The sequence below is a fragment of the Trichosurus vulpecula genome, chromosome 2, assembly GCF_011100635.1.
Source record: "Trichosurus vulpecula isolate mTriVul1 chromosome 2, mTriVul1.pri, whole genome shotgun sequence".
NCBI classification, from domain to species: Eukaryota; Metazoa; Chordata; class Mammalia; order Diprotodontia; family Phalangeridae; genus Trichosurus; species Trichosurus vulpecula.
In genome coordinates this window covers 459,444,490-459,456,860 of record NC_050574.1, presented here as the reverse complement: position 1 = coordinate 459,456,860, position 12,371 = coordinate 459,444,490, and the positions used below count along the sequence as shown (strand labels likewise).

Here is a 12,371-nt window from a genome sequence, read left to right as displayed (position 1 = left end):
TTAGTTTTCAACATTGATTTCCACAAGAGTTTGAGTTACAGATTTTCTCCCCACTTCTACCCTCCTCCCCTGCCCTAAGATGGCAGTCTGATTGCCCCTTTCTTCATCTTTAATAAAAAGGGTTTTAATAGATCTTTTATGTCTCTTGCAATTCTGATATTTCCTTGGTTACATTGTGTTTTTGTTATATCCCTATGAGAAGTCAGTGTAGAATAAAGACCGTGGCCCTCACCAGATAAATTTTTTTGTTAATTAATTTTTTTAGTTTACAACACTCAGTTCCACAAGTTTTTGAGTTCCAATTTTCCGCCCCCCTCTCCTTCCCCCGCCTCAAGACAGCATGTAATCTGATATAGGTTCTGCAGATATTAAGGTAAATTTTGAAGAAGTAATTTTTTTTTCCTTTCTTCCCTATCAGGTACAGGAGCTTAAAGCACTTTAACTATGACATCTGCCAAAGCTGCTTCTTTTCTGGCCGAGTTGCAAAAGGCCATAAAATGCATTACCCCATGGTAGAATACTGCACGCCAGTAAGTGATGTTACTGTAACTGGGGGGAGAGGGGGAGGAGCTTGAGTTCTGTGTAGTCAGTCTCGTGAAATAGTTGTAATGTTTTGGTGTTCCCAGATTTGGGAGCTAATATTTCTTGGTGGGGCAACACACCAAAGTTTATCAGGTACCAGTTTACTACATGTGAGTGAGTGAGTCTGTATGTGTGTGTGTGTGCATGCGTGGTACTCATCTATCTGCAGTGTTAATTGCAAGTGTTGTCTCTGGATTTAAATCACTGATCTTAGATAATATGCTAAACATTAAAGTATTGATTTTGGTTGTTCTATTGCTTTGTACTCAGAATTTACTAAACTCCGGAAAGAGATTTTATTCTTAAGGAATTATGTGAGTGATTGTGTGATACACTGCTGTAGCTATAATTCCCTCCAAACGAAGAACCATACTTATTGTTTTGTGCTTATATGTCATCATTTAAAGTAGATTAGAATAATAAATTGGATCTTGCTTCACTTGTCATTAGAAAAACCCAGAATTCTTTTGATGGCAGTTGAATACATCCACTTTGAATGATCCATGTCTAGATATAAGCAGAACCTATGGAATCATTGGAGTATTTCTTTAATTCATAGTCTGAATCCAGCAGATGGTCTAGTCAGCTTGTGGATCTGAGGATGTTTTTAGCCTGAGGCAGAGAACACTTTGGGGGACCATGATAGCTGTCTTCAGATATTTGAAGGGTTGTCACATGGAAGATAGATTGTACTTGTTCTGCTTGGTCCCAAGAAGGCAGCTTTCAGTTGGCTATAAGGAAAACGTTCTGAGAATTTAGAGCCGTCCAGAAATGAAAATGGACTGGGCTAGAAGGTAGTGAGTTTCCCATTACTAGAGGCTTCAAGCAAAGGCAGGATGATTATTTATTGCAGAGGGATAATCCTAAGGGAATTTGAACTAGAAGACTTCCCATTCAACTCTAAGATTATATGAATCATTTTCATTTTATATTCTTTGTCACTTGGCTCACCTTCATGAAAGGAGTTCAAGAGAGATTACACAGTGGGCATAATACTTTATCATTCTTCTGATGAAGAAAAAAAGCTCATAACATTAAAAATGAAGGGAGTACCATGTGAAGTGTTGGTACAAGCTCTTGGATACCAAGGTCTTTTGACCATTTCTGGACCCAGGAGTCCTTTACGTCAGTAGAGTAAGGAGAAATTGATACTTCTCAGGTAACTAAATCCTATTTCGCCCTTGTGTTGCTTTCAGACAACTTCAGGAGAAGATGTTCGAGACTTTGCCAAGGTACTAAAAAACAAATTTCGAACAAAAAGGTATTTTGCGAAGCATCCACGAATGGGGTATCTGCCTGTGCAAACTGTCTTAGAGGGGGACAACATGGAAACGTAAGTACTGGTGAAGGCAAACCTGAGCTTTATTTGAAACACCTTGAGCTTCCCTCTCTTCACCACCTAAGTGCTTTCCCATTTCTTTCATCTGATTTCTTTTAGCTGGGAGACACAAGCTGACAACACAATTGCCATTTCCTTTGCTTCTTTAAACCCAGTTTTTTCCATGAGCTAAATTTCAGTGTGCAAGGGAAGAATGCATCTGCTAATTGCCTTGCAAGGTTTTGTAAAAGATGTGGCAATTTGGACATTAGAAATTTTAACATTCAATATAGATGTCCCCCCTACCCAAAACCCCACCATATTTTTTTCATCCTTTCTTAGCTGATCGCTAAGTTACAAATTTCCAATTATGACTTTTTTTCCTTTCAAACAAAATACGGTCACATCAGATTTTTGGAAAATAATCAGTAAGGATGTGCACAAACAAAGCCAGAGTGACTTTTCCCTCCCTTCAATTTAACTTCTGTTTTCGATAATACTTCAATGGCAATCACACAGCAGCTTGGTTGATCTTATTTTCACTTCTTTCCACTCTTTTGTTTTTTTGGCTGCTGCTTTTCATGATTGTTCATATTGGTCAGATGGATTTCATTTATTTTTACCTTCCTGTAATTATTTATTTTGCTGCTCAGTTTTTCTGCCTTTCTCTTCACCTCCCCATTTTTTTGTCTTGCAGTCCTGTTACTCTGATCAACTTCTGGCCAGTAGATTCTGCGTGAGTACTTTTGCTAAAGTCTGCTGCTGCTACATCCCCTTGCTTTATTTATTTATTTTTAGACATATATTCATCTCCCTCTTTCATTGTGATTATTTTTTTTAAGTATGTGAGAGTTCTATCCACAACAATACAGGTGAATCACAACAGAGTTTTTTAGTCATCAACCAGGTGAATGGACAGGCAGAAAACCTGGCTGAAGCACTAAGGGTCCCAATCAGGGCTTAATAAGGAGTTATTAGTTATATTCCTGAGAGATATGATAATACATTTCTTCTCATCTAGGGTGGAAGAGCCTGCTGATTACAGAATAAGTTTCTTCAGCCACATCATTTAAGTTTGAAGATTTTAGAAATTTGGAAAGGACAGTAGCTGTATTCTTTAGAAGCTCTATAATTCAGAATTGGCAGGATTCATTTTAGTATTCCATTGATTTGGGTTGACTATAGTTTAATGAGGTGTAGAGATAATTTAGTTTTGAGTGCTATTTTGGAAAATTAGGTACAAAATTTTAATATATATGTTTGTGTGTGTGCGTGTGTGTGTGTGTGTGTGTGTGCGCGTGCGTACTGTTAGATTTCCCAGCTTTGACACATACTTTCTCCCCACCCCCAAAGTGAGAGAGGAGCCTGTGCATTGAAGCTTATGTGTATCATCCTAGACAATTGTCATTATGTGAAATTGTTTGAAGTAATTGAGAAGTGCAATCTTCATTATAGCTCTCATATTTGTGTTCAACTTACTGAAGTTCAGCACCACAGGCTAGTTAATTTAGCCCTTCAGGTAATGATTAAAACAGAAGAACTCAAACCAGAGTTTATTCTTTTATTAGAAAATACTGCTTGGCCTCTATACATATTGTAAAAATTGGTAGCTGATATTTAACTGGTAACAAAGTAATATTGTGTTTGAAAAAGATTTTTTTTTATTGAAACAAGTTACATTTCAGGTTGTCCATTCTTTGCTTTAGATAGAAACACAAAACAACTTCAAAAAAAATCTTCAATAGAAATTTCCTTTTATCAGGGTCTTCATGACTTTTCCATATAAATATATTTAAGCTGAATTTTCTTTTGTTTTGATAATAATGAACTGCAAACCATCAACTGTGGCTTTATATTACATAGCTCTTCATTAGCCTAAAACAAATGGAAAGCTTATCCATATCTATGGAAACTATGTTATTCAGCCACTAAATTTCAAGTGGTCCCTCAAGTGTGGTTGAATGTCTCCCAAAGTTCTGTCCTTGGCCTTCTTTTTGTGCCTTGAATCTGTCTTCTCCTCCCTGTATCATTGATCATCTCTATGCAGATGAATGCCACATCTCTGTTTCTACCCTTCCCCTACCCCAACCTCATTCCAAAACTTCTATCCTGTATTTCCAAATACCTCCACCATTTCCCTTTCACCCAGATTCACAACCTTGGAGCTATCTTTGACTCTTCCTTTCCATTATCCCCCATATCCCGTCAGTTGACACAGTGTGAGTGTTCTCTCTTGGCACATTCCTTAAGTCTGTCCCCTACATTTTCTCTCAGTGTAGTCAAATCCTTGTCACCTCTCATGCGAACTATTGTAAAAGCTTCTTGATTGGCCTTCCCACCTGTCACTTCTCCATCCTTCATACTATCACTGAAGTAGTCTGCTAACAGAATGTTCTCATTATGTCATGCCTCTCCTTCCCCTTACCAAATATGTGAGAAGCAAGTGGAATGTAAACTCCTGGTTACTACACAGTTTTGTTCCCAAATACCTTTCTATCCTTACTAGCTATTACTTCCCCTTCTTATACTCTCTTACAAGCAAACTGGACTACTTGCTGCTGGAGAGAGTTCTGCCGGTAAAGAACTCAAATCACCTCACACATTCCTCTGCCCCATTCTGGAGGTTAAAGTCTCCTTTGTCTACTGCCCAGCTCAGATGCCCCTCTTCCGTCTCCTTGCCATCTGAAAATGATCTCTCAAATTTCTCAGAACCTTGCCCAGACTTCACCCTTACCCATTGCTTTCCTTTTTTTATAGTTATTTTCTGTGTTTCATTCCTCCCTGACCTGCAATCAGATTGTTAGGTACCTTGCTCACCCCCGGCATCTAGCACAATACCTTAATGTTTGTTAAATTTAATCGAATGGTTTCCTCCTTAAACAGTAAGTTGTCACCCTGGTCTAATTTCACTTACGCAATGCAACTGTCATCTAGGTCCTCAAATCAGATGTTGCAGTGTTTCCCCTAGAGTACCTGCAGTTCATTGACTTTTAGATGTTACAACTTTAAAAATAGGAAAGGATAACTCTGGCCTAAACTTCATTAGGTTCTGATAAACAATATAGTCAGAACCCATTCCAAGTAACAAAATAACGTAACCCACAATTAAGACTATAGAATATTTTGAAAAGCACCAGGACAATTTGAAGATGGGTACCTTAAGCATAGAATAGCTAAGTATTCACTGGGGGGAATAAACCTCAGAAGAAATAATGTTTATTTCAGTAAAAATATGAGAAATAAAGATTTCTTTTTTCAGTCAACCTACTACAAAGTAGACTTGGATATCTTTTTACTGTGAAAGAAATTAACTTCTTCAAAGTAAGGATTTGTCTGTTTTGTTGATATTAAGAATGATGATGACTTCCTTAAGAATTATAATTCCTTCATAGACAAAGCTGTTCTCTAGCCTACAAGCTTGTGAGATGTTGAGAATATTCAAAGGTCTTTAAGGTCTAAGAGGTTGTTACGGGATCACATTCTTTGCTATTTGAATTCTAAATGGCTTTTGAAGGTCTTTAATTAGCAAATGATATTTTATGTCAATTTAAAGTCTGTTAAGTCCAGATTTGGGAACCTTATAGAAACTCATGTCTAGACATTTCCATTTTAAGACTCTAAATCCAGCAAAGTTTAATGTTCAGAATGCTACCTGATGTGGGGCAGTATGTAAGAGTAGAAAGAACATTGGTTCTGGGGTCAAAAGACCTAAGTTCAAATCCCACACCTGATAATATCTTTGGGCAAGTCACAGAGCTGCGCTAGGCCTCAATTCCCTTATATATAAAATAAAGGTGATCGTGCTGGATCCCTTTTAGCTCTCTGTCTTAGATTCTGTGATGACATTGAACTTTGTGATCATGGTATTTCTTTAGTTGGGAAGACTGAATGCAGCAGTTTGCATTTGAAGTTAGTTTAGACACTCATTCCTTTGACAAAGCCAAACCTTTAACCCTATATCTGAAGCTCATTTTCCTAAGTACTTATTTCAGCACTTCAAGTTTAAATGGTTTCAGCAGTGTGGATACTCCCTACACTCATGTAGATCTCAAATCCTTTTCCCTTTAATAGCTATTCCTCATGAGCGGTTATGGCTGAAAACATTTATCACACTACAGCCATCATTCTGGTAACAAACCTCTCCACTTGGGACTGGCACATACAGTCTTTGTAACATTCTGGTTAAACTTATTCTTCTATTGTTGTTAAGCTAAAGGTGACATACACTTTCCTTTGTCCATAGTTAGGACACCTAAACTGTTAAAAGAAGTGCCTTGGAATGTAAGTGGGTGAAAATTTGTCTGTTGCAAGTAATGGTGCAATAAACTAAGAATCTGGCTTTCTACAGCAAGGTCCTTAGACTTTAGTAGAAAATAGTACAAAGTAGAGGAGAGACTTACATTTCTCTTTAAGGGGGAAAAGGGCCTCTGTTATACTTTTTTAGAGAGAGGTGATTTTCTTTTATTTTGCTGGTTAGGCATGTGTCTGGGCTAAACAATTTTAGACTTTTAACAGAATTTTGAATTTACTTCCTCGCCCCTTACACAAATACCCCTTTCCTTTGTTCATTTTCTTCTTTAGTCTAAGTGTTTGTTTCTTTAGGCTCCTGGTATATAACTTCTTGACTTTTTGTTGTTCATGGTGTAGCTGCACAAACCCCTGGTGCTCTCCTGGATTACAGGCTATGTAAATCCATCAGGGAAAAATGTTAAACCATTACCTCCTATGGAAAAGACACGCTAGAGTTTTGTTGTTTATATATTCTTGAATTGAAATACGAACTTCTTTTTGTGAGAACTCTGTTGAAAAGGTTTCAGGGTTTTTTTTTTTATCAGTTACCAAAACAGTTAAGTAGCTAAGGTAGTGAGATAGGCAAGTAACTAATACATCTATCTTCTAGAGTGACTCTTAGTGTATCGGTCATGTGTAAGATTGAAAAATAAATATTGATGATACATTCCAGGAGAAAATGAGGTGGGTTCATGGTTTTACTCTAGTGACCAAAGCACTAAATTTTCCATTATAGTGTAGATGTTAAAAAAATACTTTTGGACAAGGTTCATTTGGGATTCTTCTAGTTCCATATTGTCCCAAATAATAGAGCCTTGAGAAACCAACTGGCTCATTCGTTGAACAAACATGTTTAAAGTGTCTCCTATCTGATGAGCACTGGGGAGATAACAATAAAGCAAAAAGCTACCAATGCCCTTGAAGAGTTCATATCCTATTGGGAAGCATAACACTTACACGGGCAAGTAAATAGGAAATAATTGGAGTAGAGAGGGAGAGCATCTGCACCAGGGTGTGGTATTCCCTAGTGCCATAGCTTACATGGTGGTGGTCATCTTTTCAGGAGCCTTTAAATTTCTTTGTAGTTAAACTTAGTCATTCAAAACTTGGTTATGATGAAGAAGGTTGACTCAGAAGCCATTAGTTTTGCAACTGATGTTCTTAGCTCGATCAAGAGAAAATTGTTCGAAGTTGTTTGAGATACACCCACACATACACACAAATATCGATATATGAAAAGCTTATGACAATAACTCTTCCTTCAAGAGTATTCAATTTTCATTCAGTTCAGCAAACATTTTTTGAATATCTGCTGATGAAGATGCTACATCCATCTCTGAGAAAGAACTAAAGCTCAAGACGAGGTTCATGTCTTCAATATCTTTGCGGTCTAATTGGAGGGAATAAAGCATGTGACCTAACCATAGCAGAGAGAGGGTCTAGACCTGTGATTTCACTGGTGTGAGGAACACCTGGTTAGGGAAACTCTACATATGCAAGTCATACCTTCTCTGAAACTTACAGTCTTAGAGACTTGTCTAGAGCAGTGGTGCCAAACTCACATAGAATCAGATCTCTGCAGGCCACATATTGACTTAGAAAATCAAATATTAATGTCATCTATGTTTTATTACATACTTTTATTGATTAAACATTTCCCAATTACATTTTAATCTAATTCAAGCCACACTTGAAAATTTTCCTGGCTGCATGTGGCCTGTGGCCATGAGTTTGAAGTTTGGCCTAGAAAGCTGAAAGGTTATGACTTGCCTAGGTTATAACGGGAGACAGTATATATTAGAAGTGGGATTTTCTTCCCCTCTCACCAAATAAAAGATGATGTCTATAAATGAAGTACAAATAAAATCCACTAAGTGTTCAAAGGAGGGAGAAATCATTTCCATGGGGGGAAGTCACGACAGGTCTTTTCAGGGACAATTCCACTGGTGGAATTGGGAAGTATGTCCCAGACTTAGTTGATATGAGCAATGGTAGGAATATTTTTTTTCTTTTGAGATCATAGATGGATCCTAGAGAAATTCTGGTATGACTCTGTTCACAGGCACATATTGTCTTTCTCAGGTTTATTTTGAGCACGTAGGATATGGGATCTCTTTCCTAAGGCTTTTTCTATGAAATGAAGCTTAGTCATTAACAAAATTAGGACACTTTTTCTTATAAGATATGTTGCTGTGGACTTTTTGATCCAGTAATATTGTCTGCCATGTATAGGGATCAACTTTTAAAGAATGTTCCTTTTACCCATTTAAAAAAAATGTTTCATAATCAAGGCCCTCCATGTGAGTCAGACTTAGAAAGCTGAAAGTATGTTGACCTTGTCAAAAATCTAATCTGTGATGCAAAGCAGTATAGTAGATCTAAGAATTCTGTAAGAAACTTTCTTGTATATATATATATATATACACACACATACTGACATGCAGGGATACGCACAAGCAGAGAAAAATTCCTTTGAATGTTAGATGACTGGCTATCCTTGATTTTTATAAAATATAGAGATTTATATGATACTTTCCTGCTCTAAAAATTCTTTGATTCTAAGAAATCTGAGCTCAATGTCATAGATTGATATAAGATCACAGATTGCTAGATTGGCTTTCCTGAAGTCAAAATTTCTTGATAATAAATGATAAAATCTTAAGCATATGATATAGGAAAGAAGAAAAAAAGGTATGACCCACTTGTACAAGCTGCTTGTTTTCTTTTTGAATTGTATACGGTGCTGAAACTTTGAAACCATGAGATATGAAAAGTTGGTAGGTAGAGAATATCATTTATCCTAACATTTGCTACAGTAGACATTTATCAGAATAGTTTTCATATTCCTTTGTGGCTTCTGAGGAAAACAAACAAACAGGCATAAGGTATAAGAAAGAATTCTTTGGAATGCACCTAATAAATGCTTGGATTTTAGAAACATGGACATTCAGCGTAAGTGAAAAGTAGGTCATGTAAAGCACCAATTTGAATTAGTCAATCCAAGGCCGTGTATATAAAGAATTGTGTGTTTTTTGAGCTTGACGGATGGTGTCTGTGACTAATCACATTTTCTGCCTTATAGGCCTGCCTCGTCCCCTCAGCTCTCACATGATGATACTCACTCACGCATTGAGCATTATGCTAGCAGGTATGAGACCAGTTGAATGCCAGGAAAATATTTTATTTAAATAACTAATCCAAGGAAACCAAATTAAATACTTTATGTAAATAATTTTTGTTTCCAGGACTTTTCTGCTAATCAGATTATTCTTTAACCTGCATGTCCCACCACTGCATGGTCGCAGACACTAAATCCATGGGTAAAGAGCAAAGTCGCACAAACGTGGGCCCATGAATTTGTATCCTTATTCTATTTTTGCTTATACCAACTATCCTTTCAAACAGAGTGTTTAAAGCCTTAAGGCAATCACATCACTAGGAAGTCAGCAATCTCCTAAGAATATGAAACATTAATAGATGCCTCAGCTGACCCTGTATCACATGGGTGACTAAAACATTGGCTTTCCACATGAGTGTTCATTTTTCAATAAGATGCTGAGGAAGCTAAGACTGACAGTGGTGGTTCACTTAACCCTTGACCCTTGCTGGCTGATGTTCTTAGGCTAAAACTAATTTTGATGTCTATGATAGGACATATTTAATTGGTAAAAATAATGATAATAATAATAGAATTGTAATTGGCTCGTTTTTCTCTGAGAAGTGCACTGCTCTGGGGTGTTGACTTCTTCCCCATACCCCTCTTGTAAAGAATCCATTTATTATTTTTGGAGATGGAGGGACTCAATAAAAGGTGAAAATCCTTAGCAAAGGAATGAGACTGTTGACACTTAGTGTCATTCATGTGGAGTCACCTTTAATGTTTTCTTTAATAAGAATCTAATTGGCCAGAATATTTTAACATCGGAATAAGGTCAGCAAGAAACAAAATGTGATTCATGTCTCCAAACTAAGAAATGTTTCCCAAAGGACTTTCTTCTATATGGAATATGTTGGGAACCTCTCCTTTTTCTCCCTACTCCTACTTTCTAGAAGAAGGAAAACAAAATGTGAATCCATCTAGAACTCGCCATTGGAGTTAGTGGTTTGCCACTATTTAGCTCCTGCTTTGTGTCCTCCTAAATGATCACTCATCATATCCTTTGATAGAGAGGATTCACTTCTCATCGTAAAATAATTTATCTTTTAAGTTTTCAGGAATGTTAGAACAGGTCTTGAATAGTTTCTAGTAAGTCATATAAGTTTTAATGAGCTTTTACGTTTTTCATCAGGCTAGCAGAAATGGAAAACAGCAATGGATCTTATCTAAATGATAGCATTTCTCCTAATGAGAGCATGTAAGTATCCTGTCTATTTTTATGAAATGTTCCTGACAATGAAATTGCTTATTAGATAGAGAGATATCACAGTATAAAAATCAATCAGGAAAGCATATTTTTGCTTTCTGGGGTTTGCACATGGACTTTTTTTCCCCTTCCCTTTTTAATCCTAACCATCTTTCATGGGACTGGCCCATGTAATTATTGCTGCCTTCAGTCAACAGGGACAAACAAATGGACATTTTAGTAAACAGTGTTCTTTTAACACTAATCCATATATTAGGGGATTCAGTATCAGCTTAGGAGATTATTCCGTGGCTATGGACACGGGAAAAGAGCTGTCATCTATATAAAATGGCATTGTTTCAGTAGGCCTTGCTGGAATGTTATCATTCTCCAGCCTTTTTCTTTTTTTTAACCAAATTGAATATTTACTTTGAAATGTTCAAAAGGATTCATTTATACACATTTGCATATGCATTATCAGCCTGAGGAGTTGAAGACAGTGAGGTAGTTTGGTGAGAGACATCAAAACAGAAGGTGAAGATTTTCTTTTCCCTGTAAAAGATGAGACACTACAGCTAAGTGTCAAGGAGAGGAAGTAGGGTGGTAAAAAGATTGCTTTGGCAAAGATGCAGAGCAGAGGGATATTTAGAGAGTTGGGGAATGGCACAAAAGAGGTTATAGTAGTGGTCTAAAAAGCGTATGCCAGAGCTTGGCCTGGTGGATAAAAGGGAGAAAACAGGTCTTGAGAGATCATTGTATAAGAATAGATTTTGACTGATGCAGGGAAGAGGTAGAGCAGAGAATGGCGGCAAATCAGAATGAACTGAGATCTCCAGTTGGTTCAGGTCAGTGATGTGTAGCACTGGTAGATGCTGTGGAAAAAGTCAGGCAGAGATAGGTTGTGTGCCCATGATATTTTGTTTGCCACAACAATGAAATGGCCAGTTCAAGATGACATATAGACAGAACAATAGGTAAGAAAAGTTCAAGGGTTGACAAGTACTTTTGACTCATTCATACTAATTAAAACCATGAAAATAGTTCAGATCATTTGATATATATGGGAGACTACCAGAAGAACTAAAGATAAAGCAAACTCCTGAACTTTCTCCATCTACAATAGACATAATTCTCAGTTATCCGTATGTAGATTATCCACTTTAAAATTTTTAATGTGGTCTCTCTCCCTACCACTGCTTCAACAAAATTTATTGTTGGATGCTTCCTCTCACTGTGCAGCTCAGGGAATATGAACCAATGTTAATACTATCCTAATCAAAACCTAATTAAGAAGGAAAATCAGCTGCCAGAGAATCATTGAATGCATTACAGAGCTAAATTAAAATTACTTTAGCATTATCTGCTGTTTGGGTCATCCATGATGCTTTGGGAATACACAGACCATTCAAATAAATTCAGACTATGACTACGTGCTTAGTATAGATGATTGAGAATTAACTATGTTTAAAATTTTTGTTGGAAATTATTCATTTAGGTGCCTTTGGAACTGGTTGAATTATTCAGACCAAAGAGTGTTGGGTAATGAATCAGTGTCAGCCTAAAGGGAGGTTTTTAGTGTTATGTTCTAGAGTTCTATTCATAGAGATGCTCTGTTTAAAATTTTTATCAATGGCTTGAATGAATCCATGATAGGCTTATTTAATTGGCAGGTGACACAAGCTAGAGAGAGAGGTAATATACTGAATGCTAAAAACTAAATCCAAAGTGATATTATCAGGCTGAAACAAGGGGCTGAATCGAAATAAAATGAAATTTACTAGAACTAAAATCCTGCACTTGGCTTCAAAAGAATACATAGAAGATGGGGGAGATGTCAT

The 12,371-nt window shown here is 36.8% G+C and overlaps 1 protein-coding gene across 11 annotated transcripts in view; it reads left to right on the top strand.

Moving 5' to 3' along the window:
- DMD (dystrophin) overlaps positions 1 to 12,371 on the top strand; it is a 1,925,924-nt gene that overhangs the window by 1,866,292 nt on the left and 47,261 nt on the right. For 8 of the 11 annotated variants that reach the window (XM_036747778.1, XM_036747779.1, XM_036747772.1 and 5 more), the window contains 5 exons: positions 419 to 530; positions 1,779 to 1,915; positions 2,598 to 2,636; positions 9,273 to 9,338; positions 10,480 to 10,545. In XM_036747778.1, the coding sequence (XP_036603673.1) occupies positions 419 to 530; positions 1,779 to 1,915; positions 2,598 to 2,636; positions 9,273 to 9,338; positions 10,480 to 10,545 (420 nt within the window). Of the gene's footprint in view, positions 1 to 418; positions 531 to 1,778; positions 1,920 to 2,597; positions 2,637 to 9,272; positions 9,339 to 10,479; positions 10,546 to 12,371 lie in introns of those variants that run through there. The other 3 variants (XM_036747774.1, XM_036747776.1, XM_036747777.1) reach the window with 2 other exon arrangements.